The sequence below is a fragment of the Rhinopithecus roxellana genome, chromosome 15 (assembly GCF_007565055.1).
Source record: "Rhinopithecus roxellana isolate Shanxi Qingling chromosome 15, ASM756505v1, whole genome shotgun sequence".
NCBI classification, from domain to species: Eukaryota; Metazoa; Chordata; class Mammalia; order Primates; family Cercopithecidae; genus Rhinopithecus; species Rhinopithecus roxellana.
In genome coordinates this window covers 122,395,653-122,423,232 of record NC_044563.1, presented here as the reverse complement: position 1 = coordinate 122,423,232, position 27,580 = coordinate 122,395,653, and the positions used below count along the sequence as shown (strand labels likewise).

At 36.3% G+C, this 27,580-nt stretch overlaps 2 protein-coding genes across 4 annotated transcripts in view; one reads left to right on the top strand and one right to left on the bottom strand.

The window, feature by feature from the left end:
* Positions 1-21,692, bottom strand: AASDHPPT (aminoadipate-semialdehyde dehydrogenase-phosphopantetheinyl transferase). Its single transcript, XM_010362792.2, has 6 exons — positions 21,301-21,692; positions 19,498-19,723; positions 7,927-8,048; positions 7,124-7,285; positions 4,053-4,124; positions 1-1,957 (listed from the first exon to the last, which is right to left on the bottom strand). Exons 1-6 carry the CDS (start codon positions 21,481-21,483, stop codon positions 1,793-1,795), a joined length of 930 nt encoding a protein of 309 aa, XP_010361094.1. The 5' UTR covers positions 21,484-21,692; the 3' UTR covers positions 1-1,792.
* Positions 21,693-21,738: 46 nt separating this feature from the next.
* Positions 21,739-27,580, top strand: part of KBTBD3 (kelch repeat and BTB domain containing 3) — a 33,423-nt gene continuing 27,581 nt past the window's right edge. For 2 of the 3 annotated variants that reach the window (XM_010362793.2, XM_030917855.1), the window contains exons 1-2: positions 21,739-21,889; positions 22,493-22,693. The gene's annotated coding sequence lies outside the window, so the exon portion shown is untranslated. The remainder of the gene's footprint in view (positions 21,890-22,492; positions 22,694-27,580) is intronic. The other variant, XM_010362794.2, reaches the window with a different exon arrangement.

Genomic DNA, 27,580 nt, shown 5'->3' with positions numbered 1-27,580 from the left:
TAGAAATTCCATAATAAATGTTCATTTTTTTTATTATTTTAATGACAAGACAAAGTTTTTCGTATCACCATTACACTCATGCTAGGGGTAACAGTACTTCTATTATAAATGCTACTTGACCTTTATTTTTACTATGCTTGGCATAACTGGGCATGCTTAATAAAATAAAAAAAATATATAAAACATTCAATTTCTTTTTTTTTTTTTTTTTTTACTAATCAAAGTACCTAATTTTATACAATTTGCACACTTTTAATGTTAGTAACAGAAACAATGAAATTATTTTACTTCTTGATACTTAAGAGTTTAACTCCAAGACATGCACTACAACCACATAATATATTTTTGTCATCAATATGATGGTCTTGGCATCTTATATATTATGTTCACACTTTAAATTAAGTACTACTTGCTAAAAACAAAAACAGGTAAAGACAACGAACGGACGGTTCACGTCAAGAGGAATATGAAAAGCCAGTAACAACACTGACATACCAACCTTATTTGTAATGAAAGAAATACAAATTTTAAAAGTGACATACCACTTTTTATATTGGCAAAAATTAAATAAAAAAGAATACCTACAACTGACCAAGGAGTATTCTGGCGGGGGAGGGAGGTCACACACATATAGTACTAATTAGAGGGATAAATCATACAATTAAAGCCCTGTGAACCAGTCAAATCAATCATTCCACTTTTAGAAACTTTCTCAAGGACATAATTAAGCATGTATCTCAAAATGTACAAGGACATTCACTCTGCCACTGCTTGTAGTAATAAACTGCAGATAATCAAAATGTCTAACAGAAAAAAATGAGTAAATTATGGCAAACTTTTCTTATGGGAAGGCAGTGGGCTTCCAATTCCATTCTCCACACCTGGCTTAGCTTCTTTCTTTTCAACAGAGTCCACTTCTAACAGACTAAAAATGTCAGACATTGCCTTTCTCTGTAATTGGATCTAAGTCAATGGAAACTGAGGGGAAATCTTCTGGAGGCTTTTGTTAAAAGTCTTCTTCATGGATAAAACAAATAAGAAATGGCCTTTTCTGTCTTTGAGATACAATTTTACAAAGATGTAAAACTGAAGTAATAGCAGCAGCTCTTGTGATTGAGAGATGGATTAGCCCAAGGCAAAACAAACCAACTGAGGTCAAGGCAAAAAAAAGCATGTCTTTAATGACACCCCTGAACCCTGTGTTATGTTAAACAGTGTCCTAGGTTACTTAGGCCAATTACATTTGGACACTGTTACCTCTGGCCAAAAGCATCCTAACTTGTATTAGCTATACAACAAAGTATGTTAGAACCACAAAAAGTTATGTTAGATGTATATTTATGAACAGTAGATGCGCAGTTAAAAAAAAATTTACAAAACAGTATGTTCCCATGTTTTTAAAAATCAAATATGTTAGTATGGATTCATTTGCCAAGAAAAAGGTCGAAAAAGATACTCAAGGTTTTAAGAGTAGTTATCTTTGAATGATAGCATTTAAATGTTTCCTTTTGCTTATGTGCATTTTCTATCTTTTTCTACAGTTAGCATGTATAACTTTAAGATTCCACCATCCTTCCTATCAATTCAATGCAATTTAGGAGAGAAAGAGGTAAACATGTATTCCAGTGAGCTATCTTGAACTGGAAGTCTGCTTTTTTTCTTTTTAATTGGAAAAGTTTCTGTTCTTTAAAAAAAACTTTTGTGAAATAAAATTTGATACTAAACAAGCATTCATTTTCCAGCGAATACGGAAGATTACAGTTTTCATTTCCCTTTGTTACTCAGGGAATCATCATGACTTTGTACCATTTCGTATTGGAATTTCTTCTGTGAAGCAAAAACAGTCCCAAAATGAAGGATCTTCAGGTGTCATGGGAACAGCAGATGACATTAAATCATTAAAGTTGAGAATAGTAAATTGCCTCTGGGTTGGTTTGGAATCATCCTGAGATGGAACCTAAAAGGGAAAAGCAGATTACCTTATTGTTATATTGCATGTTAATCTTATGATGAATTTCATAATAATGAAAATAAGTAAGACAAACTTACATTTTAGTAGTATTAAATGACAACATAGTAGGATTCCTAGAACACTGTTTTTATTCCTTATATTAGTGTTGCCAATACAACAAATCAAAAAAATATGAAATAGAAAACCTGATTCTTGAACTTTTTTATATAACAAAAACCTGTGGCATTTAACATGTAGATTTACTGGGCCCTACATTCAAAAAGTGTGATTCAGTACATATAAGTTAGAAGGGATCCCAAAATCTGTAATTTTAACAAGCAGTTAGGTTGTTTTCATAGAGGTGAGTGAGAAAGTGAACTTTCGTGAAATACTACTCTAAAAGGTGGGTTGGACAAAACTGCCATAACTATACAGAGATGTATACTTCTTTAGGAAATTATTTATTCAATACTAAACTTAAACTGTATCTTACTCTCTGAGATAGAGTCCTTGTTCACATTTGAACCCAGTGTAGACCCTCTTTAATATTCCACACATTCCAGTATAAATAGTACTTGGGTTTTGTACAGCGCTTTTAACAAGGTCCAGTACTCATTTTATATGACTGGTCTCCTAGCTATGTTGTGATATGGATATCTCAATTTTATGGATGGGGAATCTGAGGTTCAGGAAGAGCAAACAATTCAAACAATTTGTCCAAGCTCAAAACACAGGTTAAATGGTAGATGTGGGCCTGGAACCCAAGTTTGTGAACTGTACTCTAGTCTTCCCAATATGCCACTGTTGCCTAAATAGGCTCTATCCAGGGAAATAAAAAGTAAGTACTGAATGTGCACGTTTCAACAATTATAAAGCTCTATGAAAACAAAAGGTATTTTTGCAGGGAGTGTGAAGCTGAGATTTAAAAACAGAAGGACCAGTAACCTGGGTCAGAACATCTTCTGATAACAGGTGTCAATTTTAACATGCCATCCCTTTATAAGGAAGATAATCTATGGAGAATTCTTAATCCTTTGATTAATCTATCAAAGGTATGGTGTGTTGCCTGAGTTACTTTTGTGGAAGTAACGATGCATATATATTGATCATGCTACGTTCTTTCATGTTGATTTACTAAAAACAATGGCATGCATGTAGTTTTCATTAAAACATATCTGTTTTCCTTAAATAAATACTTCCGCAGAATCACAATTATATGCAAACTAAGAGTCTTTGACCCTAAGGTTTTCCCCTGCTTGCTTACCAGATAATCGGATAAGAAAGTATAAAAACATTGTGGCTGAAGAATTGAAACTGATTATTATGCCACAATACGCCACAAGGTCTCTTACATGTTTGACACTGTAACTTTGGGAGTAAGTTAGGATATTACTTTAAAAGGAGGAGTGGATTCAATTCCCAAGGTAATTCCATTATGCATCAACCTTCAACGTGGTACTCTCACATTCAACACAACCCCAATTCACCAAGAAATAAACTACCATTAAGATGACTAAGAGAATCTGGAAATATGAGTAGTATGACAGTATTGCCGCATTTTTTATTATTTTTGTTGTTGTAATACTTCAGCATATATGAATGTGAAGAAGTGGGTAACTTTTTTTTTTTTTTTTTTGGAGACAGAGTTTCGCTTGTTTCCCAGGCTGGAGTGCAATGGAGCAATCTCAGTGCACCGCAACCTCTGCCTCCCAGGTTCAAGTGATTCTCCTGCCTCAGCCTCCTGAGTAGCTGGGATTACAGGTACCTGCCACCATGCCTGGGTAATTTTGTATTTTTAGTAGAGATGGGGTTTCTCCATGTTGGTCAGGCTGGTCTGGAACTCCTGACCTCAGGTGATCCACCTGCCTCAGCCTCTCAAGGTGCTGGGATTACAGGTGGGAGCCACTGCGCCCGACAGCTTTTTAAAAATGTTTCTACAAAATCCCTGGTGATCTTAATATTTGCTAATAAAAAGTATTACTATATCTATAATCTCAAAACTCTCTAAACTGATAAAGGCAAATGACTATTTCCATCAATAAAGAGAAAATTTAACATTGATTCATGCTATTTAGGAAAAAGAGAAATCCGAAAATCTTACATCCTGATGTCTAGATCCATCGGGTTTCCTAAGAGCTACTGCAACAAAATGGTGCTCATCTATTTTGCTTTCCTGAAAGATAAAAGGTAAATAAATATAGATTATAAAATATGCAAACCTAGATGTAGTTTTATTTACATTTTCTAAATCTCATTCTCTCTCTCTATATATATATATGTACACTCTCACACACGCATATATATTTTTCCCCATCACTGCTAAACCACTTTAGAAGTTACATACATGCAGGCCCTTTACTCTTAAATACTTCAACATGTATTTCCTAGTAGGCACATTCTCTTACATAACCACATCAGTTAATAACTTCAGTAAGTTTAACACTGAAACTATACTTTCTTAGCTGTATTCCAAATTCTGTGAATTAATCCAAAAATGTCCTTTGTGGCATATCCCTCCTTCAGAACAGGAGCCCAGTAATGGGCAAGTAGGGACAAGTATCGCATTCAGTTGCCACGTCTTGTCAGCCTTTCTTTTGTTTTTTATGACATTAACGTTTTAAAGTACAAATTCCCCCAATCTGCTTTTTATTAATAACATTTTGCTCATTTGGGGCTTGTTTGATGTTTCTTAATGAGTGGATTTAGGTTATGCATTCTCAACCAGAATACTACATAGGTGATGTGCCCTATCTAGAGGTACTTGATAGCTATCTGTCCTTCCCTGGTGATGTTCCTATGTATAATAAAGTACAAGGTTAAAAAAAAAAAAAAAAATCAGGTTGCAACACTGGTATGTAAGCATTTAGTTAACTACATACTATCACGTATGAAAAATCATGGTGGAAATTTATAGATAAAACATAACCAATATGCAATTTTCTATTTTCCCCTACATATGAGACAAAGGGGAAGGAGGCTTTAAAATGTAATATATATTGAGACAGTTACCAGAAAAAATTATGAACACTTAAAAGCTGAACAAACTTTTCACTGAAAAACCACTTTACTAAAGCATTCTTCCATAAAATGTCAAATTTAAGATATGTTTAAAGAGGAAAAATATAAGACTAAGTGTCAGAAGATTTACTATGTCAAAATTATCACAAAGAAAGTCTGCTATGTAGCCCTTTTCTGTTTTCTCTTTAAACAAACAAGAAAAAAGTAACCGGAATGTACAAATTTAAAAATATCCAAAATAATTTTTCAGAAATCTAGCATGTAAGATATAGTTCTTATATGTATAGAATATTTCAGTAAATAAGAAGCATGCTTAATGTATAATTAGAGGTGTATGTACACTAACAATTGATAGTTGGACACTAAAGAATGTTAACTAATGGATGTACTGTTTTGAACATTTCATTTTTTAAATTTTTTGTAGAGACAGTGTCTCAGCCTCCCAAAGTGTTGGGATGACAAGCATGAGCCACCACATCTAGTCCCTAGCAGTTTTTGACCCAGCTCTCCTTTTCAAAATGCTTTCTGTCCTTGGATACCAACACTACTCTCTTATACCATTTTGGTCATTCTTTATCAGTCTCCTCCACAAATCTGCCTTTGAATATTAGTATAGATGCTCCTCGACTCACAATGATGTTATATCCCATTAAACCCACTGTAAGAAAATATGGTTACATGGAAAATGCATTTAATACACCTAGCCTACCAAACATCATAGCATAGCATAGGCTACCTTAAATGTGCTCAGAATACTTACATCAGCCTACAGTGGGCGAAATCATCTAACACAAAGCCTCATTTATAATAAAATGTTGAATATCTCATGTAATTTATTGAATACTGTACTGAAAATGAGAAAAGGAACGGTTGTGTGGGTTCTGCAATATGAATTCTACTGAATGCATTATCACTTTCATACTGTCATAAAGTCAAAAAAAGTTGAACCATCATAAATTGGGGACCATCTATATTCTCAGGGCTCTATTCTTGGCCTTACTTCTAACTTCTTGTGGCTTCAATTTGCACTTCTCTCTTCACAGATTCAATATATAGCTGCACCTTAGGTAATCTCATAGTTCCAACTTCAAATCCATGGTTTCAACTACCACTGACATAATGGTTATACTTATAACCATTATTAATTTTTTTTTCTCTAGTCCAGCCCTCCATTCCATTCACCTATTTGACATCTTCACTTAGATGTTTGGTATCTCAAACTTAACATCTCATTTATTTTCTAGTATTCTGTATCACAATAGATTATCTTCTAAGTCAGAGAACTGCTCTACAGCCCATTTGCTGGACACAAGCAGGACCAATCACAGTATAATGACCGGTCTGGAAATAAACAACTAGCCCAAGCTAGGTCAGGGAGTCCCTTCTCTAGGATTTTTGGACTTGGAACAGAAAGTGAGTTTACCAGTTTGTTTGGGGCTTTAAACTGTAAATTGTTGTAAACCGTAAATTGTTACATGCAACAACAGTATGTTACATGCAAGAGCCATGTTTTCTGTCATGTAGACCAGAGAGGCTGAGAAAGCTGGTGTATAGAATGAAAAACATAGGTAGGAGAAAACCAAAGCCAAAATGTAGAGAAAGGCAAACGTAGGAGACAAAAAGAGCTCTGAATATTTCATCCCCTAATTCTAGTTAATACTGGGGACAGTTGCCGAATAACTCTAGTAACCTATAATACTGTTCTGGGGGGTTTTTTGCCTTGAATTAGTGTGTGTTGGCTTCTCTCACTAGCAACCAGGAACTGCTAGTGACAGAAACAAAATACAGTAAGAGACCAAAATACTTAACTTGATCAATACCTTGCAGGATCTACCAGCCTGATCTGGAATCTCTCTTAAATACCCTCATTACGGCCCAGCTAAAGTGGCTGCTTTTGGCTGTTCATACATGCAAAGCTCCTTTTCAGAGCCTCTTTTCTTTTTCCATTCTGAACTCACAATGACATCTTTCAACATCTTTCAAGTATTAGCATAAATGTTACATGCTCTCATGGTAGCCCTGATTTCACTTTCAGAGCAGCAGGACTGGATTCAGTTGCGTCCAAATTCAGTGACTAGCCTACCCAAATCAATCATACATACACGCATAAAAAATAGAAATTCTTAGTTATAACAATTCTAATAAATTTCTTACCTCAAATGCCCATTCTTTTTCTTCCTCTCCATCCAGGAACAAACGTGTTTCTTTATAAACTTGGCCTATATCCAAGTTTAATGGAGATAGATCAAATTCAAGCCGCTGCAATTCAAATCCTAGTCCAACACCAATGGCTTTTATGAAGCTTTCTTTAAGTGCCTAAGATACAGAAAGACATTTTCTCTTAGAATTCAGTCGACAAAAATTTTTCATAGAATCTACAGGCCCAACAGATAGGGAGTTTCAATGCTATGCTACATTACAGCTATATGGCTATAAGCTTTTTTTAAAAAACCCTTACAGCATGAAAACAAACCATCCACATGATCTTAGGGCAAATCATTTAAGCTCTCTGTGCCTGTATCCCCTTGTATGCAACCTGCAATCATGATAACAATACCTTCCTCATAGGGATGTCATGTATATTAAACAAACTAACTTATAAAGAGCTTGAAGTAATGTCTTCTGGCATGTAGTAATATATATATATCAGTGTTTGTTACGTAAGACCTCAGGTGTATTAGTTCCTTTATGACAGAAAACATTATTTACAAATCGTAATGTTTTGTTTCAGCTTTAAGTAAGTACTTTCTAACTGAGCATTATATATAGGTTAAATTTTCTTAAAATGAAATGTCATTATAATGTAATATATGCATAAAAACCATAACATTCTCAAGCAATCACCCATTTCCTTCAAGCACTGTTTGGACACTACTGGGTAACCAAGGACTCTGACTTTAAATGAAGATAATGGAATCATTATAGACTTTTGCTTTCAAAATTAGAAAGAATTATACCCAATTCCTATAAAACATATCCAGCTGAGTCCATTCATCCTTAAAGCTTCTGATTGTTTCCCATTCTTTGTTGGTAAACTTTCGTTTCATAATATGAAAGAATTCTGGAATTGAACCACGACCTGTCAGTTAAGGAAATAAAAATTAAATAGCAGTTCTATTAAAAAATAAAAAGTTGCTCTATTACTAAAACTGTTCAAGACAGCACCCCCCAAAGATCTAAAGGGCAACCATTCTTTTGAATACATTTAAAATAATCCTAAACCAAATCTCAGCAAGTCAAAACAACTTGAAAATTGAAACAGTAAACACACTATGACAAGCAGTGGTTAGCCCAGAAATATAAGAGTAGTTTAACAAGAATTGGTGATATTCTATAAATTATTACTTAAGCAGGAAAACCATATGGTTGCATCAATATATGCCCCAAAAAGTTTTGATACAATTTAGCAGCCAAAGCTGTTACAAATTTTAATTAACAGGAAATTTCTTATATAAAAGGGTATTTATCAGAAGCCCAATTAAAATACTCCTAAAGTAGAACCATATTATTCTAAAGTCTTCTTTTGTTATGTAACAGAGAAAAAAAGGGAATAATTCTTTTACTATAATTTTTGGAAAATTAGCAGAAAGCTGAAAAGTGTTCTTTTATTCTACATTATTGCCATGGCTAAAAAATTAATACTTACCTTCTTTAAAATGTTTTCCAACTTGTTTTCTAATATGACTTCTTCAAATAAAAACATTTTCATTATTCTTTCATGGTTACAGTTGCAAAATAAGTTCATTTAAAAAAACTTGAAACATATCTTTAGTGCCACTATTTCATAGATAACAAAACATTACATAGCATTCGAAAAATAAATGACAAAAGATACAACCCAAAGGATCTCATTCCCAGAACTAAGGGGTAAAATACATGTTAAAATTCATGGTAGGCCTCTGGTATTGAATTTTCCCAAACATTAAAATTATGTGTTTGTGTGTCCTTACCACCAAGCACGAACTTTCTACCAGCATTCATTTTATATAAATATGCATAATATGTATAAATATTTACACAAATATGTATTCAACTAATATTAAAAACAAATTGATCACTGTTCTTGCCTTTTATACTTACAGCCTAATGGGCCTATCAGAGGTAGGTGAACCACAAACATTTACTGAGTGTATACATGAATGTTAACTATTATATGGTAAATTACTTCCTAAATATTCAACTGCCCTGTATCCTTAGTTCCTTATTACATTATTTTCCAGAAAACCTTTTGAAGGTAATCCCTTTGAGGATTCTGTTAATATGGGCTTACTCAAATTCTCACTTCTAAAATAACCAACTCCAAAATTTGACATTCTCAAATGATTAACACAATTCTTAAAGAGATAGCTGATACAACACTCTCTATGGGCATTTCTTATGTAAATAAATATGTGGAGAAAAAAAGATGTTGAAGATGTTGAACGTCCCCTTCTTAATACTTCACTGGCCTTTAATCACTAATTCTCTCTATGACAATTCAACAGTTAGAATTCCACTAAAAGCATACAAGTGCTAGGTACCACAAACCACATGATGAGCAAAACAGACATGGTCCTTATCTTCATAGAGAGTTTACAGTTTCTCCTGCAGTAAACAAATACCTTTCCCACATTCATCTCAAGGGCAGAATATATTAAAAATTGGTTCTCTCACGAAATATTTATGACTTTCCCAGTACCCCCGCTTCAAGAGTCAAAATAGTCTCCTCTTAGTTCATCAGGAAGTATTTCTGCTCATCTTGTTGCTGATATGTGGTACTATGGATCAAAATAAAGATCCTCATTCATTTTCAGGCACTGAGATATTAAATTGTGATCTTAAGAGTTCAATGGCAAGAAATTCTTACCCCTTTTGGGGCCACGGATCCCTTTGATTGTTTGGTGTTTACTCCTCAACACCTTCCTGAGACTAACATTAATAGAAGCCCCTCAATAAAAACTGTTTTGTTCAATGCATCAATAGTACATACTGGCTTGATAAATAACACCTTAAAGAACACCTTAAAGAAAGTAAAGACAGAAAGCTTCTGAAGTAACTAAAGTAAATCTGGAAATTTTAAACATTGGGGACACTATATCTCCAAAAATCATAAACTGTTTCCTGTTGAATGGATTTTGGCACAAACAGCATATGTAACAATAATGGGAGGAACAAACTATCTTTGGTTTGGAAGACTGCATTATATATTTTGAGTGAAACTGTAGTTGTAACAGATTAATGTCCAAAAAATCTGCATTTAAAAAGATACGCATTTTGTCATCTATAGTGTTCATTTTGCTTGCTGCTTTCTTCAAATTTTATTTTTATAACCTCCAAGAAGCCTTCTGATTTTTAACTAAATAAGATGGGGCAATCAAGCAAAAAAATTTAAATAAGTATGCTATTAAAAAACTGATTAACATAAAAGGCAATCAATCTGGCACAATCACTAGAAAGCAATCACATAACTCATTATGTTCAGTCAAGAAATACCGATATGAGTGCATTTTCATATACTTTAGAGCATCTTATTTAGTTCACAAAATAAAAATTTGACAGCAATAGGAAAAGGTGATTTTGTAAATATTCAGCCAAAGCACAGCAGCGCCACACTGTGGCATTATGGTGGATATACAGTGGGCAAATAACTCTGTTAAGTGTTAAATACAGTTTACCTCGGAAACTGGAATAAAGAAAAATTGGTAGGAAGAACAGTGAATTTGTCCCTTAAGCTATTTGAAGACAGCACAATTACTGGACATACATGTTGGCAAGTTCTAATACTACCATTACATACACAGAGAATCATCAGTCAAGCTGAGAAAAACCTGATCCTCCTCCATCTTATAGCTTGATCATTAAGGAGAGCAGTGTTAGATATTGTATTGTGCAACGATTAGCTAATTAAGACCACACAGAAACTAATGTTTTATTTTAAACACAGTAGTAACATACAACAAAATCATGTAGCTCTAATGCCTTGAGCAACTATTGCTAGCCTATAAAAAAAAAATTCTAGTAGTACCAGAACCTCAGGGCCTACCTATATTAATCCCTCTCCAAAACAAGGTCACCAATATGTATACATAAATATGTATATATAACAGTACCTCAGCCTTTAGAAAAATGGGCTGGTCATTTTTGAGGCACGTGGAAGGGAGTTAAGCAATGCCCAACTACGTGCTTGCTTCAAAGTACCAAAATCTAGCCTTAGATAACAAATCATATTAGAAATTCCAATAGCTTCACTTTCTAAGTACTGAACTGTATATAATAGAATTATATATAATTTTGTTTCTAGGAGAAGTGCCAGTCTTCTAAGATATGAGTTAGTATGTATACGCCGTAATGCTTCACTTATCAGCTCATTTGTCCAGGAACTTATCCAGACACAAACCTAGAATAACACAAAAATATCTGAGCTGCCAATATAGGTTTCACAAACTACATGTTACTATCAAAGGATGTATTTATAGTTAAGCCCTCAATTCGTGAAGTACAGCAGAAAAAGCACTAGAGTGAAATACATCCACCTAGGTTTGAGACTCACCATTTAGGCAGTCCTAAACTTCAGTTGCTCTTACACTGTTTATCAACACATATAGTTATTAACACACAGAGGCAAGAAACAGGCTGACAGAGCTAGAACTACTGGGCTGCGAATGTTATCCTTTTAGGAAGAACTCCAGAGAATGAAGACGACGACCAAGAGGACAGAGCAAGAAGCCTTTTTATTTTTGGGCTTTGAAACCTAATGAATTTACTCTGCTGGGTTTGGAATATGTTTGAGAACCATGATCCCTTTTTACTTCAAACTTCTTTTTGGAATGGGAATGTCTATCCTATGCCTCTCCTACCATTGTATTTTAGAAGACTTGTTTTCTGCTTTCACAAGTCCACCCATGGAGAGGAATTTTGCCCCAAGAAGGATCATACTCCAGTTTCACATATAGCTGATTTAGATGATTGAGATGATGAGATTTTGCCACTTTTTGGGTTGATGACATTAACACTTACATGAGATTTAGAGTTAATGCTGGAATGGGCTGAGAATTGCTGATGCTGGGATGGGGTGAATTTACGTTGTATGTTAGATGGATATAAATTTTGCAGGGGGCCAGAGAATGGACTCTACTGGGTTGAAGGGTGTCTCCTGAAATTCATGTCCACCCAGAACCTTAGAATGTGACCTTATTTGGAAATAGAGTCTTTATAGACGTAATCAAGTTAAGATCAGGTCATACCTAATTAAAGTGAGCCCTGAATCCAATGCCTGGTGTCCTTACAAGAAGAGACAGACACAGAGAGGAGACAGAAAAAGCCATTTGAAGGTGAAGGCAAAAATTGGAGTGATGCAACTGCAAGCCAGGGACTGCTAGGAATGAGCAGAAACTAGGAAGAAGCAAGGAAGGATTCTTTCTTGGAACCTTTAGAGAGACCATGGCCCTGCTGACACCTTAACTTCCAGCCTTCCCAAACTTAAAGAGCCTTCTGTCACTTGAAGACACCATGTTTGAGGTACTTTGTTAGGCAGCCTGAAGAAACTAATATACACGTAGATACAATTTAAATTATACATAAGCACACACATTCACGTACCCTTAAGAGCTTTAATTTTATGTCCCTGGAGTCAAATTTTCAGATGCTGGTTCATCACTTCTGAGCTACAGATTGAGTATCCCTAATCTGAAAATCTGAAATCCAAAATGCTATAAAACTCCAAGCTTTTTGAGCATCAAAATTATACTCAAAGGAAAAACTCAGGAGCACCGTAGATTTCCCACTAGGGATATACTCAACCTGTAGGTTATTTATTTAACATTTACTTAACATCTCTATGGCTGTTTCTCAAATTGTAAAATAGGGACAAAGAATTGGGCAGATTAAGAATAAACATGTAAAACGCCTGGAACTATCAAGTATCTAATAAATATTAGCTCTGAGGCTGCTGTGAAAGTCATTGTTAAATGTGTATCTTCTTTTGTCAACTGTTTTTATGAAGTCCTTCCTATATTCATCAAGTAGGGCTTAAGTGGTTTTCCCATTGATATTTAGAGGGGCATTTCACATCTTAACAACATTAACCTTTGTCTGTCAAATTTGCCACAAATATATTCTCTGGTTTGTGAAAGATGATTTAATATGAAATCATATCTGTTGACTTTGTGGTTTCCTTTTATCATTTTAAGCTTCAAAAGCCATCTTTCAGAAGTTTGCTCAAATATACAATTACACTGTGTTCTAGTAAGTGTTAATAAAACTTTAATTTTGTTAGAGTTGAGGCAATGACTTTCTGATATCACTCATAAAAAATGGTAAATGGGCTATAAATTTTTTGTTAGTTCTGTAAATTACATCCAATACAGAGTTTCCCAAACATTAATATGCCAAACAATCAACTGGGAATATTGTTTAAATACAGAAACCCGGCCGGCCACGATGGCTCACGCCTGTAATCCCAGCACTTTGAGAGGCTGAAGTGGGCAGATCACCTGAGGTCAGGAGTTCGAGACTAGCCTGGACAACGTGCTGAACCCTCATCTCTACTAAAAATACAAAAATTAGCCAGGCATGGTGCAGGTGCCTATAATCCCAGCTACTCGGGAGGCTGAGGCAAGAGAATCACTCGAACCCAGGAGGCGGAGGTTGCAGCGAGCCGAGATTGCACCACTGCACTCCAGCCTGGACAACAAAGAGTGAAACTCCGTCTCAAAAAAAAAAAAAAAAAAAAAAATAGAAACCCTGTTGTACCCTCAGAAATTGTGGCTCCCACAGGTCTGCAGTGGTTTCAAGGAATCTGTATTTTTAATGACCACCCTAGCTGATTTTGATACCCTGATCAAAATTTTAAAATAACATGCTATGGTCCTATTACTATGATAGAAAAGAAATCTAGGACTAAACGTACTCTAGTTTCAAGATAAATTATTTTATTATTTGGATACTAGCAGGACTGTTGCATTTTCCAGAAAATTTAATTCTGATATTCTATGTATGATTTCTTCTCTATTGTAGTACAATATATATAATTTCACCCATTTTTAAGTATACAGTTCAGTGGTATACAGTACACTCATACTGTTGTACAATCATCACTACTACCTGTCTCCAGAATTTTTTATTCTTTTTTAAACTGGAATTAAATCTGTCTAATCCCAATCTTGTTTGTTTCTTATCCATTTAATCTGTCATCTCCTTCAATAATATATATTTTCATAAACCAAATCTCTATGTTCAGTCCTATCTCCTTATTCATTCCCCTTCATTCTGGAAGTGTTTCTCAGATGTATCCTATATACCATCAATTCAATTTCCTGTAAAAGCTAGTCTATTTACAGGTTCCTACACAGATTCTTTCAGTACTGACGTTTGCGAGAAAGGAGGATTAAAGGTTTTGCGGGGGACAGAGTTGTATGTTTTTAACTTGAATTTAGTAATAAGGACAATTTTCTCTTAAAATTAAAATTAAAAAGGTTCATGGAGAATTTTTATCTCAGAGAAAAACATTTCTTCTACGTCCTTTAGCTTTTGAAATTTTCTCATAACTTTGTAAGTTTTAAAAAATTATTTTACATAGTTGGTTTGTTTTTAAAGGGACTGAGAGGCATTTGTTTTAAAAAAAAATAAGATTCTGGCAGAGCGCAGGGCTCACGCCTGTAATCCCAGCACTTTGGGAGGCCGAGGCGGGCGGACCACGAGGTCGGGAGATCGAGACCATCCTGGCTAACACGGTGAAACCCCGTCTCTACTAAAAATACAAAAAATTAGCTGGGCGTGGTGGTGGGCACCGGTACTCCCAGCTGCTTGGGAGGCTGAGGCAGAAGAGTGGCGTGAACCCGGAAGGCAGAGCTTGTAGTGAGCCGAGGGCCGCTGAACTCCAGCCTGGGCAACAGAGCCAGACTCCATCTCAAAAAAAAAAAAAAAAAAAAAGATTCTGCTACATATATTTTTCTGTGATGTGATATTGGCCGGGCACACTGGCTCACGCCTGTAATTCTAACACTTAGGAGGCTGAGGCAGGCAGATCACTTGAGCCCAGGAGTTCAAGACCAGCCTAGGCAACATGGAGAAACCCTGTCTCTATTATGATATTAAATATATATATACATATACATTCTAAGTCCCTTCAGGTTCATATAGACCTAACTAATTCTTTTATTACAGCTAATAATTATCTGTAGAATGCATCCACCATTAATTTATTTAACCAATTTCTATTAGTAGCTTCAGGTTTTGTTGTTATTCATAAATATTTTGGATAGAGTACCATAAACAAGATTGCTAAATCAAAGACTATGTATATTTTCAATTTTAACATTATTTTCCAAAAAGCCTGTAGCAATTTCTAGTGCTTCTATCTATATGATTGTTCTTTTTCGACATTTTCAAAAGCTCCACGTGTTTTTTTCCTATTTTCTGCAAATCTGATGGGCATCTCATTGTTACTTTAATTTGTATTACTCATCATTAAGGTAATAGCTTACTGACTACTTGAATTTGTTCTTTTGTAAGGTGCCTATTAATATTTTTTAATCACTTCATAGAAGCTCTTTATATATTATGGATATTGACACTTTACCAAATTTGTTATAAGAATTTTCCTTATTCTATTATTTATCTTTTGTATTTGGTTATATTTTTGGAATATAATTTTTTAAAATTTAAATATCGATTCTTTCTTTGATAAATTCTGAACTCTGTCTTGTTTGAAAATAATTCAGAAAAAGATTTACTGCAACTCAACCTATTTTGTCCTAAAATTATAATTTTTTTTTTTTACTTTTAAACTCCTAATTCCTCCAAATTGGTGTATATAGTATGTTTTACATCCACATGACTAACGAATTCTACCAGCACCATTTAATAAATAATCTTTTATTCACTGAATTGAAATATGTATATATCCTGGGCTCTAAGATTTAACTCTTCTAGTTGTCTATTCTTTCACTAGTACCATGCTCTTTTTAGTTTACAATGCCTAACACAAGTTTTTGAAACTGGTAAGGCAGGACCCTTACTATATTTTTCATATTCCTAGTCATCAGTTCTTCCATAACAACTTTAAATGTATGTAACCCAGTTTCACAGAATTTTTCATATTTTGGTATCTGCAAATCCTTTTAATAGGAATCAACAAAATCTCATACTGAGGTCATATACTGTAGAGAGCAGTGGTTAAATATATGAACTTTTACTTTTTAGTTAAGTCAACTTGGACAGATGTCTTAACCTTTTATATAAAGTAACAGTACTACTTACGCACTAGTCTTATGAAGATGAAATAATACCTACTAGGCATCTAACATAGTGTCACACACTTGTAGGAATTGCTCAGTAAATACTAGTTACACAATCAAATCGTACTGACAATGGAAAAAGACCCACCTGTAACTGGGAAGGGGGAAAACTCCTTGAGGGTGGAGACTTGGTTTTCCAGTAAGGAATTCAGAGTACAAAGTGACGTGTGACTTTCTAAAACTACTTAAAGGTTTTAAATTCCAAGTGCATTTAAAAAAAAAAAATTCAGCAAAGTTTATTTTGAAAATGTAAAGATGAACATGTAAAACCATAGGGGGAAAATTCTAGCCCTTTCCCAAATTTCAATCATAATTTTTATGTATTTGGTCTACCTATTTTGTCTTACTTTGTAAACATGGTCATAAAACTAAACAAATCAAAAGTTACCCTTTATGCTCAGCACTTCAAACACCTTTAATGGTAGAAAAAATTAGAAAACGAAGGGAAAACCTTCATTTAAATTAAGATGAAGACCAGGAAAACACTATTCTTCCTAAGAGTAAGAATGCACCACCCTGGCATATAGTAGGCTATATACTAGATACATTCTCTCCTGCGTGGCTACAGCCAACAGTGGGAGAACAGGTAGAGGGAGGGAAATGAGCTGCACTCAGTAAAAACGGTTAATGCACCATGAAAGAAAAAGATTCTCTAAGTTCCTACAGGATTCTTACCTATAGAACAAGACGGAGTAATGGAATTGACTCTTTCAATGCACTAATGATAACCTCCAAAGCCAACTCTGTCTTTAGAGCTGACAATCTAGTAATGATGCTTAGTACGAAACACATACTTTCCTTGCTGCTATCCTAAGTTTTGACTACCATCATTTAGCAAGACTCTTAGGAAAAATCCCTTGCTCAATCTCCTCACTTACTACAATAAGTATAGCAATTCAAAGAATCTCCAATGAAGCAAATCAGTGTCTACTTCCCATCCTCATTAAGAAATCATGCTGTGTCCATTCATTTTTCAGAAATGAGTGGCATGGTAACAATACTAGTGACAACTGGAAAATCTCTCTTCTTTTCTGTGTTACTGGACATAGCAATAGCTTTTTCACAACAAAATAAAGGAAAAAGCCTAGACATTGTGATTAGTCAAATAAGATCAACTGAAAAAAAAAGATGGTGGAAGCAGGTCTAATAAAACGTAATTAACAGGAAAACTAAATCTGAAATTTTTGCTCAACTGTCTTTCTATCATTTATTAAAAGCTTCAGTTATTAATTACTTGTTTATCCAGCACTGACCATAGCCAACACCGCCCATCAAGTTAACTGGTAATAAAATCTGTTTCTCAGAGGTATCATTTCCAAGCAGATAACAACCCACTGGGCCAATTTATTACCGTGTAGTTGTGCTGACTGCACTGTAAAAAACAATGGCCTTTCCATTTCTGATTTTAGAAAAAGTTCCTATAATGACAGCAGAAAGCTGTAAGAATATATGGGCTAATTCCCATGCTAAGAATCTTCTATGGCAGCAATTTTTTTAGAGTAAGCCACCTATATCCCTGTTGAATACCAGATCCTTTCCTAAGAAAAATGCACGTGTACACATCATACAAAATGTAGCAAACAATTTCAGGAGGTTAAACAAAATTCCTTGAAGGGAATCAGATCAACAATCTGTTACAAGGTTTCCAAAATCACTAGTAGGGCCTTGTTCTGAGCAAACCTGAGAATAGAGTTATATTGGAAAGGTTTATGAGTAGGTAAGAGAAAGAGTAGCTAGTAGGAAAATGCAAGGTAAGGACAATAAAAGCAAAAGGGAGAAGAGATTCACAGCTACACTGAAGCCTACAACAGCACAGTGTTTATTCATTCATTTAACAAATATTTTACTATTATATACTAGGCAAGGTACTAAGAGATGTGATAGTGATTAAACTCTGATGTAGCTAACATGGTGCTTGCTCTCACACAGCTTTTAAGTACCAGGAAAAGATAATCAACCATCCTGATGAATAATCAACTGAGACACATTACTGGAATAAGGAAAATGTATTTTATGAGAGCCTACAACAAAAGAACCTAGCTTAGATTGAAGGCTCACAAAGCTTCCCTAAAGTAAAGTTAAGGTGAAATCTAACAAGTAAATAGGAGTTATCTATGCAGAAATGGGAGTGAGAGAAAATTAATACAAGACTTACAGACTGAGAGAGCCACATATTCAAACCACATATGGTGCAGGCAGTATGGAGATTAGACAGTTTTACTATGAAATTAGGAAGATGTGGCTTCTTTTATTAAAAGGTTTCTTCTTAGCCTGTTACGTATCTTCTGTAAAAATAGCAGTATATACATCATAGGGCAGTTGAGAGAATTAAATCACAGAATATATCTAAAGCTCTATATAAAATGCCATGGCACATGGTTAAGTGTTCATTAAATGTTAGTGACAACGACAAGTATACAGTCATTAAGAGAACCTGTATTTAGTATGTATTAAATTGCCTGGGTGTACATTCAACCCCACCACAAATGTTAGTGGTCCTTAAAGCCACCAGTAACAAATTTCTAAGGCAATATATAAGCAACTTAACTACTTTAATAATGTTTGCTCCTCATTTTACTTGCATAAATGGGCTAAAAAGAGCTGTATTTAGATACAGAACAAAGAGTCGCCCGTTGGTATCCACTGGGGGCTAGTTCCAGGACCCTCCTCAGATACCAAAATCTGCGCATGTAGCCCTGTGGAACCCGCATATATGAAGTCAGCCCTCCATATCCTCAGGTTTCATATCCCGCAAATACTGAATCTTGATATGCGTTTGATTGTGGATGCAGAATCTGCGGGTACAGAAAATTATTCCCAGGAGTAGACCCATGCAGTTCAAACTTGTATTGTTCACGGGTCAACTGCATATGTTATCTCTACATAAGGACTACAATGCACTTTACTATTGAGATTTTTTTTAAAAACAAACTAACAATTTAACTGAAAAATTGTGGTTAATGTTTAAGTGAAATAAGTCAAAGTACAATTCAAAAAGAATTTCATTTTACCTCTAGGCAAAGTATTATATGGATCACCAGTAACGGATAATCTATTATTTATTTGTAAGTCTGTAAATATTCATGGAAATATACCCTTTTCAGATTTATGCTCTCCATTACCTTTCTGTACTGAGCACATTTTCTCTAAACTTAAATATCTCTAATACACCTCCTGGCCTGAGATTACTCAATAGGTAAGAACTGAGGCATCAAGACACTTAACTGCTGTAGTACAAAAATGCAATGTTACCTGGAAAACTAGTCTTCATTATATCAATCCCAACTTGCAGCTCAGGTTCAGCAGCAAGCACCGCATAGTCCCCTTGATGAGAGATGTTAAAGTTGAAATTCGGGTAAGGATTCGATGAGTCCTTTGCAAGAACTGGCTTTCCTTTTGCAGTTCTTTGCAAACGAATATGATTCCAAGGGATATTCAATTTCTCTGCAACCAATTTCCTTATCATCAGACGACCAGCCTGTTAAGTACATAAAACATTTGGTATGTATTGATGTCTGCCAAAGATACAACCACACTACGTGTAAAAGTATTTTTTTTTTGCTTCTAAAATTTTCATTTTTAAAACTTTTCAAAATATTTAAGGATTAAACACACGTTAACTTAAACTTAACCAACGCTTAAGTAGATAAAAAGTTAAAGCCCACCTTAACAATTCCCTCTCCTTTGCTAGCGACCAAAGTTAACAGCTGGCATCCTGTCAGTCTCTTCTGTATTTAAATATATGTGCATTTACATATTTTTGCTAACTCTACATATAAACACATACATGAGATTATACTTATGTAGTATTCTACCACATATAAGCTTCTAAATTTATAAGTATTGGGAATTATTTTATGTCTGTACACATCCATCTGGTCCGTGCAATTTTAACTGTAGCATATTTCATAATATTATTTCCCCTTTATTGGACATTTTAGGCTGGCTCTAGACCTGCTGTCACAAACAACTTTGCAGTGACAGCCCTCCTGTATCTACATTTGTGCATATGTATTTCTAGATCCCATATATTGATCACCCAGCTTCAACGATTAGCAAGGCATCACCTATCTTGTTCTGCTCTCTCCCACCTCCAAATATTATTTTTTAAATAATTACTAAACACACACACACACACACAAAAACAAGAATATAAGATGACAAAGTATGTATTTTTAAAAATATCTTTCAGATTTTTTTCTTCTTCAATTCTAACACTGACTTTTAAAAACTGCAGGCTTTTAAAAGTAGTTCATTTCACAATTCCTTACAAATTATAAGTGTAAAAAATTTTCACCAATGTGCCTTATCATTATCAACTAGTCAACATCTCAAACAGAAAGGTGTTTCAATATGGGACATTTTTAAGAAAAGACTGTCTTTTAAATGATGGTAATTCACGGTTGCTTCAAATTGCACCATATTTTAGAGATTATTTGTTTGGAAATCCCGTTTTCCATTTGTTGCTTCAAAATAATAGTTAAAATAAATCTACGTAAAATACTGTTTCCCATGGCATCTAGTGAGGAAGGTATCCTCTCCGGCTTCAGGTTCATTGGCTTCAGTCCTGGGGAGCGCAGGGCTACGAACTATATCATACTGCCAATAATTTCTAGGGCCTACCGCGTGCAGGGAGTCCTCGGAGAATGGTGGGATATTTAACAGGACAGAATATGCATGGGTTATGAACCCACGCAAAGAAAAAAAATAACATTTAAAGATAAAGACATAAAAACATTCATTACAGAAAAACACAATTTTGTCGGCCTTCCCTACATTTATTTCATAGTTTAGGAGGGTGTCCATTTGAAATAACAGGGGGAAAGAGATAATTTTTACAGCCATCGCGGCCTCCGAGGCGGTTACAAAGGCCGTGGAAACCAGGCCGTGCGTCGCCCGCAACTCCGCAGCGCCGGCTGCTGTCGCCCGGACCGGCCACAGGCTCCACAGCGAGAAGGTCGCCGCCAGCGCGGGAGTGTGGGGTCTCCACAGCCCGGCCCGCCTCCCCCAACATCTGCTTCCTAGGCTGTAAATACCAAAAAAGACCTGTAGTACCATGGCTGCCTTAGCGTCCCGGGCAAAGACGAACTGGCCAATGCGCTCCTTCTCCTCGGGCTGAATCGATCGCACTGCCAGCAGCCATTCGGCTCGGCTAGGCAGCCAAGTGCCGCAGGAAAAGGCCCAGCGCACGCCCTCCATGGATGGCACCAAGCAGAACCGTTTGGCAGGGAAAACCATACACCGCAAGCGGACCTCGCCGTTACCTCGGGCCTGATGGCGCGGTCGCAAACGTGGCCCCACCCCCTTCTTCCCGGCGTCCGTGCGCAGGGGGCGGGACGTCGCTACGCAGATGGGCTCGTGGTCCACCGACAGCCCTCCCAGCCCGCCCCCAACTCCGCCACCTCCTCTCGGAGAAAGCAGCTGGGGGCGGAGACGGAGATCAGCTCTGCGCTTTGCGGCATTGTATGACGTCACGTGGGCGTGGCTTCGGAGGGGAGCGAAGGGCGGGACCAAGGCCAAGAGCCCGGCAGTTACTCCACTCACACTTGCGGAAGAGTTGACGGGACAGCGGTGCAGGCCAATCGCAACCAGTCCTCTGGAGGCAGGGAGACTGGGGTGGAGACTTCGGAGACTGCAGTTGCAGGTGGGTGAGCTCCGGGGTCTGAGGGAGGAATGGGATGGTAGCCCTTATTCTCGGGGTCTGGGTTGGCCCCTGTGGCCCACAGAGAAGAGAATGTCCTTGGCTTCAGCTGCTTCATGTACGGGGCACGAGAGAATTTCACCTCTAGGAGGGGGTCTGCAGTGGTGCCCCCTGGAGTTGTGCAACGCGGCAGCCCTGAGTTGCTTCTTTCCCTACCCCCATCCCCATCGGCCTAAGACCCACCCTCGCACAGTACGTTCCCAACCCTTTAGCAGCAGCCAACCTGAAACCCTCCCTCCGAAGGCCGAGCAGAGGCACTAACCCCAGTGCGGGACACCGACCCCGCCTGAATCAGAGGCTGCCAGCGAGCAGCTGGGCTAATGCTGGCTGTTTATTTGGGGCGATGAAGCGACCCAGGTGCTGTTTTGCTATTGCCAAGCCTGGGCTAGAGCCCTAGCGAGAAAACAGGATTCCATTGTTGAGGCATCAGTGTTTCCATCATGACAAGAAGTCCTTGCTCTAGGCGCAGAAACAAGTAAATAACTTTACTCAGTTATTTTCTCAGACTTTGCGAAGGGTCATATTGATGTATGTCTGTTTCCTTAGTTGTTCCGTGTAGGCTATTGTTGACTCTCGTATGAAAGCCCACGCGATCCAAGTGCCCTGCAGGTTTTGGTCCAGGGAAAAGTTGGTCTCTGCAGATGACTGTAAATGACTACCTGGAGGTCGATTAAAGTGCAGTACTGCGGGATTCAGCCGATTTCCTTCTTCCTCTGACTGCCCGGAAATATCAGCCAAAGGCCAGCGGTACTAATTAACACAATTACCTACCTATGATTTCTGTCCTATTTAAGATGGGTTCTATTATGTTTTTATCTATACTTGTCTTCATTAACTTTTCGTGATATCATAAGCCCCCTGAATCCCTCGAAAGTAGATGGGATTCTGAGCACACACACACACAAATTCAGATCCCCAAAGGACAGTAAAATGAATTATTGGCTTAATATATCATCTTAGCTAACCAAAAGCCTGTGTCAGCTGCCATATTGAAAATCTGGTTACCAGCTGCAGGGAGCTTACAATCTGGTAAGGCAAATAAATCATATGCATAAAAAGTACAATAAGAGACGGTGTAAAGATATGTAAGTAATATTAATACCCATATCAGCAATGATCATAACTCACTTCTCCATTTTTAACTAAGAATCATATAACTTTTCCTTCCTGTCGTTTTAAACTGATTTTTGTAACTTTGGTACATTAAGTTTCTGTTTCCAAACACTTCTGTGTACGTTATTGTGCATGTTCTGTGTACTAGTTATTACTGATGGAGACAATGAGCTCAGAAAGAGAATTTGTTTAAATTTAGGAATTCATATCCCATTATTTTACCATCGAACAAGAGCTCTGTGTATTAGATCTATGGAGCCTAATACACAGACAGTAATTTAGGGATTATTTGTGCTTGGTCTAGAATGTAGAATATTCTCCCCTTCTCCCATTATCACATTCCTTGTTTCCTCTGTATCATTCAGCCCCAAATGTCATACCAAACAGAATGTCTTCGTTCACCCAGTGTAAAATAGTTCAGTCTTCCCACTTCCAAACCTCAGCCCCAAACCTATTACCCTCGTGAACATATTTTATAGGTTTGTTGAATCCCCTTCCCTGTGTGCTTTTAAAAATTCTCCAGAACTTAGCTTAAACCTTTTCTTAGGGCCTACTTCAGAGTACCTTTTTCCAAAACAGTATTGTTTATATAATTCATTTGGCAGTTATTCTAGTATTGCCTTATGACATCTCTCCTATTGTCCTGAATTATTTGCATGTAATCTTGCAAAATAGAATGTATAGTACTTGAGAGGGAATGTCATGTATACCTTTTACAAATAGTGTACATGAGTAAATATTATTAATGACTCCACAATAGATTTATTACTGTCCAGGGTAACACTGCTTTTTATATTCTATCTGCCTTTACTTCCCTCACTTTTATTAAGGAAATGTAAATATACAGTTTATAATTTGCTTAGTTGTATTAAATGAACCCAACAATTTTATTAAAATATTTTTTATTGCATTGGTCAGGGGAAGAAGAGGACTAAAATAATAGGGGCTCACTCAGTCTGTAATGATCATCTTGCTTGGTGCCGATCTGTGGCTTCTTAGCAGGATTCTGAAGGATTCGTATTCTATTTCCAGCTCTACCACCAATTGTCTGTGTAACTTTGGTCACACAGGATCCTATGCATGACATAACCTCTTCCAGGTATTAATTTCAATGGAAAGGCATTGTATGAGTCATCTCTAAGTCTAGGTGTTTTTTAGATGTATTCACTAACTTTTTATTGGGTCACAAACTTTATTCTACCTCAAACCCTTTTTTTTCCCCCAAGACTTATTTGAATAGCTCCATAATTCTACCAGTTTCTCAAGGAAGAAACCATGATGCTGCTTTTCTTTGATTCCCTATATCCAATCCATCTCCAAGTGTTTTTGGTTTTATTTCTAAAATACAGCTAAATCCATTTGTTTCTCTTTATTAGTATAACCCACCATCATTTTTCATCTGAAATATTAATCAGTTTTCTAGCCTGCCTGAGAAAGGGGAGCACTCTCTTCCAATGTCTTCCATGCCATAAGCACAACCTGCTTTCAGAGCTAAATCTAGAAATCCATGCCCTTAATTCTCATGTCATATTGCCCTCTAATTAGACTGAGAAGGAGAGGCCAGTAAGGTAGGAAACCTGAAGAATGTTGTGGCATAGAAATTAAAAAGACAAATGTTTCAAGGACTAGTTAACGGTGTGAATATTCCTAAGAGGTGAAAGAAGATGAGGAAAGAGAAGTGAGAATTTAGCTTCAAGATGGTAGTGTGGTGACATTGACAAGGGCAGTTTTAATGGAGTAAAAGGAATTTTATTGTAGTGAGTTGAGATAACTGGAGGTGACGCTACCACAGAGTGTCCTTTAAAGTTTTTCTGGATTTAGGAAGTAGAAAAATGGAATGGTAGCTGGAGGGAATAAAAGGTCAAAGGATAGATTTTTGTTTGATGTTTGTTTAAAGATGGAAGATACTAGAATTTGCATGCTAATGGAAAATGTCCAGTAGGGTGGGAGAAACTCTTAATGTATAAGAAGGAAGGGGTGTGTGTGTGTGTGTGCGGTGGGGGGCAGGTGTTCACCATTCTAAAGTAGACTCCAGCGTAGGGGACCTTGTCAGTGTTGTTTTTAACTGTATTTCTAGTATCTAGAATAGTGCCTGCCACAATATTTGTTACTCCATAAGCTATCCAATATTTGTTGAATAAATGAATGACTTGAACCCTACTTCTCTTCCTTTCAATTCATTCTTGACATATTAGCTAGAAAAATATTTTTTTAAAAAAATGATGTCATGTCACTGTCCAATTTAAAGTGATCAGCCATTCCTATTTCACTTAGAATAAAATCCCAGCTCCTGTGACCCATAGGATCCTGACTGAGGTAGCAACTGCCTTCTGCAGCCCTATCTCCCGACACTCTTGCTTTCATTAGCTACTCCAGCCACACTGGCCACATTTAATTTCCTAAAACTGAAGGACTCCTTTCCCTCTGTAGGGCTTTATATGTGATTTCCGCCACCAATCCCTTACCTTCTTATCATTCAGTTCTCAAATGACACTTCAGAAAGGCTTTCCCTAGTATTGTAGTGGCTGAAAGCAAGGGCTCTCGAGCCAAACTGAGTTCACATACCAACTCCCTGCTTACTTGCTATATGATCTTAGCCAAATTACTTAAATTATCAAAGCCCATTTTCTCTGTGTGTAAAGTGAAGATAAGTATCTACTTTATCCAGTTTTTTCGAAGATTAAAAGAATATATGTAAAACATATAGCATGGGGCCAGGCATGGTGGCTCATGCCAGTAGTCAACAGCATTTTGGGAAGCTGAGGCATGAGGATCACTTAAGGCCAGGAGTTTGAAACCAACCTGGGTAACATAGTCAGATCCCATCTCTAAACAAAACAAAACAAAACAAAACAAAACAAAACAAAACAAAACTGGGTGTGCTAATGCACACCTGTAATCCCAGCTACTCAGGAGGATGAAGTGGGAGGACTGCTTGAGCCCAGGAGGCTGAAGCTTCAGTGAGCTGTGATCCTGCCACTGCCCTCCATCCTGGGTGACACAGCAAGGCCCTGTCTGAAAACAAACAAACAAACAAAAAACACAGGACAAAGCATGGCACATAATAAGCACTATATAAGTGTTCCCTGTTACCCCTTTTGTTATTGTCTGAAATTGAATGCCCCCATTGTTCATTTTCATTTCCACTTCCTACTGTGGCTTCACAATACTTATAAAAATGTATAATTATTTATTTGCGTACCTTATTTATTATGTCATCTTCACCAGATACTGGACAACAAAAAAGCAGGGACCATGTCTGTCTTTTATTCTCTCTTTAACTGTAGTGCCTAATTCGGTGCTTGTCATATAGTTAGCATCTATAATAAATATTTACTAGAATAGGCCAGAAATCATGCTGTATATTGAAACATCAGTGACCAAACTAAGATCACTGCAGGACCCAGTCAAAGCCCAGATCAGGCAGAGCACAGCTTTAGTTTAATGTTCTGCTTTTATTAAGTGGCACATGATTTTTGTCATTACTTTTTATCAAAGGCTTCATTCTTAGGCTTGACTCTTGTACCTTTATTCAATTATTTAAATCAAATTTTAATGGAAGCCTTTTAAAAAAAAGGATAACAGAATCACTTTAAAAATTGAGTCAGCGTTTTGGGCAGGAAGGTGTTTCCTTGAAGCTGGGGTGCAATCTTATAAAGTACACTTATTTTATATACTACTAAGAAAAATGCCAACTGTGACACAACTCTTTATCACTAAGAATTTTTTCTACTTATGCAAAGAGCCCTCTTTTAAAAAAAATCCTGTAATACCCTTGCACCTACATACAAAGAACAATATAAGCAAAATTAATTGGCTGAGGCACTCCTAAAACTTCTTAACATTCAAAGTGTCTTTTCATTGATTTTCTGAGTTGAAAATGTTTATTTTTATAATATCATTCTCTGTTTAGAGCATTAGTGATATATCATTTCTTAAACCAATGTCCATTATTATCTCCCAGGTTTTCTTCCAACATACTGATATCCATTCTTCAAATTTAATACACATGTAATGACAAATATGTCATGACTACTACCCAACCAGAGTGATTATAAGATGCCTGTCAGTTTCAGATAAGTGTGAAAAAATTTGTGTCTTAAAATCAACGAAATAACCTAATTGATTTTGAAGAATATTTGAAGAAAAATAATTGCCTTATAAATCTTTTGCCAAGAATTGAGAATTGTTTAACAGTTAATAATGTTATTGATTTTAATTATTATTTACATATAATTTGACAGGATTAACTTAATATTCATTGTATCATTTAAGTCTCACAACAGTCCAGTATCATAGATGTGTCCACTTTGCAGATTAGGAAGCCAAAGCCTCAGAGAGCCTAAGTAGGAATCACTACTAAGTAGGAATCACTAGTAAGTGATGAACCATTTAGAACTATTTCTCTAGTTCCAAATGCCATATTCTTTGTTATTTGCAAAATACACTTATACAAGTAGGATTTACTCAAATGAAATTTAAGAAATGGAAATATTCAGCTCCTTGGATTTGTCATTCTGT

Coding starts and splice junctions, on each gene's coding strand:
- AASDHPPT (XM_010362792.2), bottom strand. CDS start 21,483: ATGGTTTTCCCTGCCAAACGGTTCTGCTTGGTGCCATCCATGGAGGGC. Junction 8,049..19,497: donor AATGAAGACTAGTTTTCCAG/GTAACATTGCAT, acceptor CTTAACTGACAG/GTCGTGGTTCAATTCCAGAA. Junction 7,286..7,926: donor ATATGTTTTATAGGAATTGG/GTATAATTCTTT, acceptor TCTGTATCTTAG/GCACTTAAAGAAAGCTTCAT.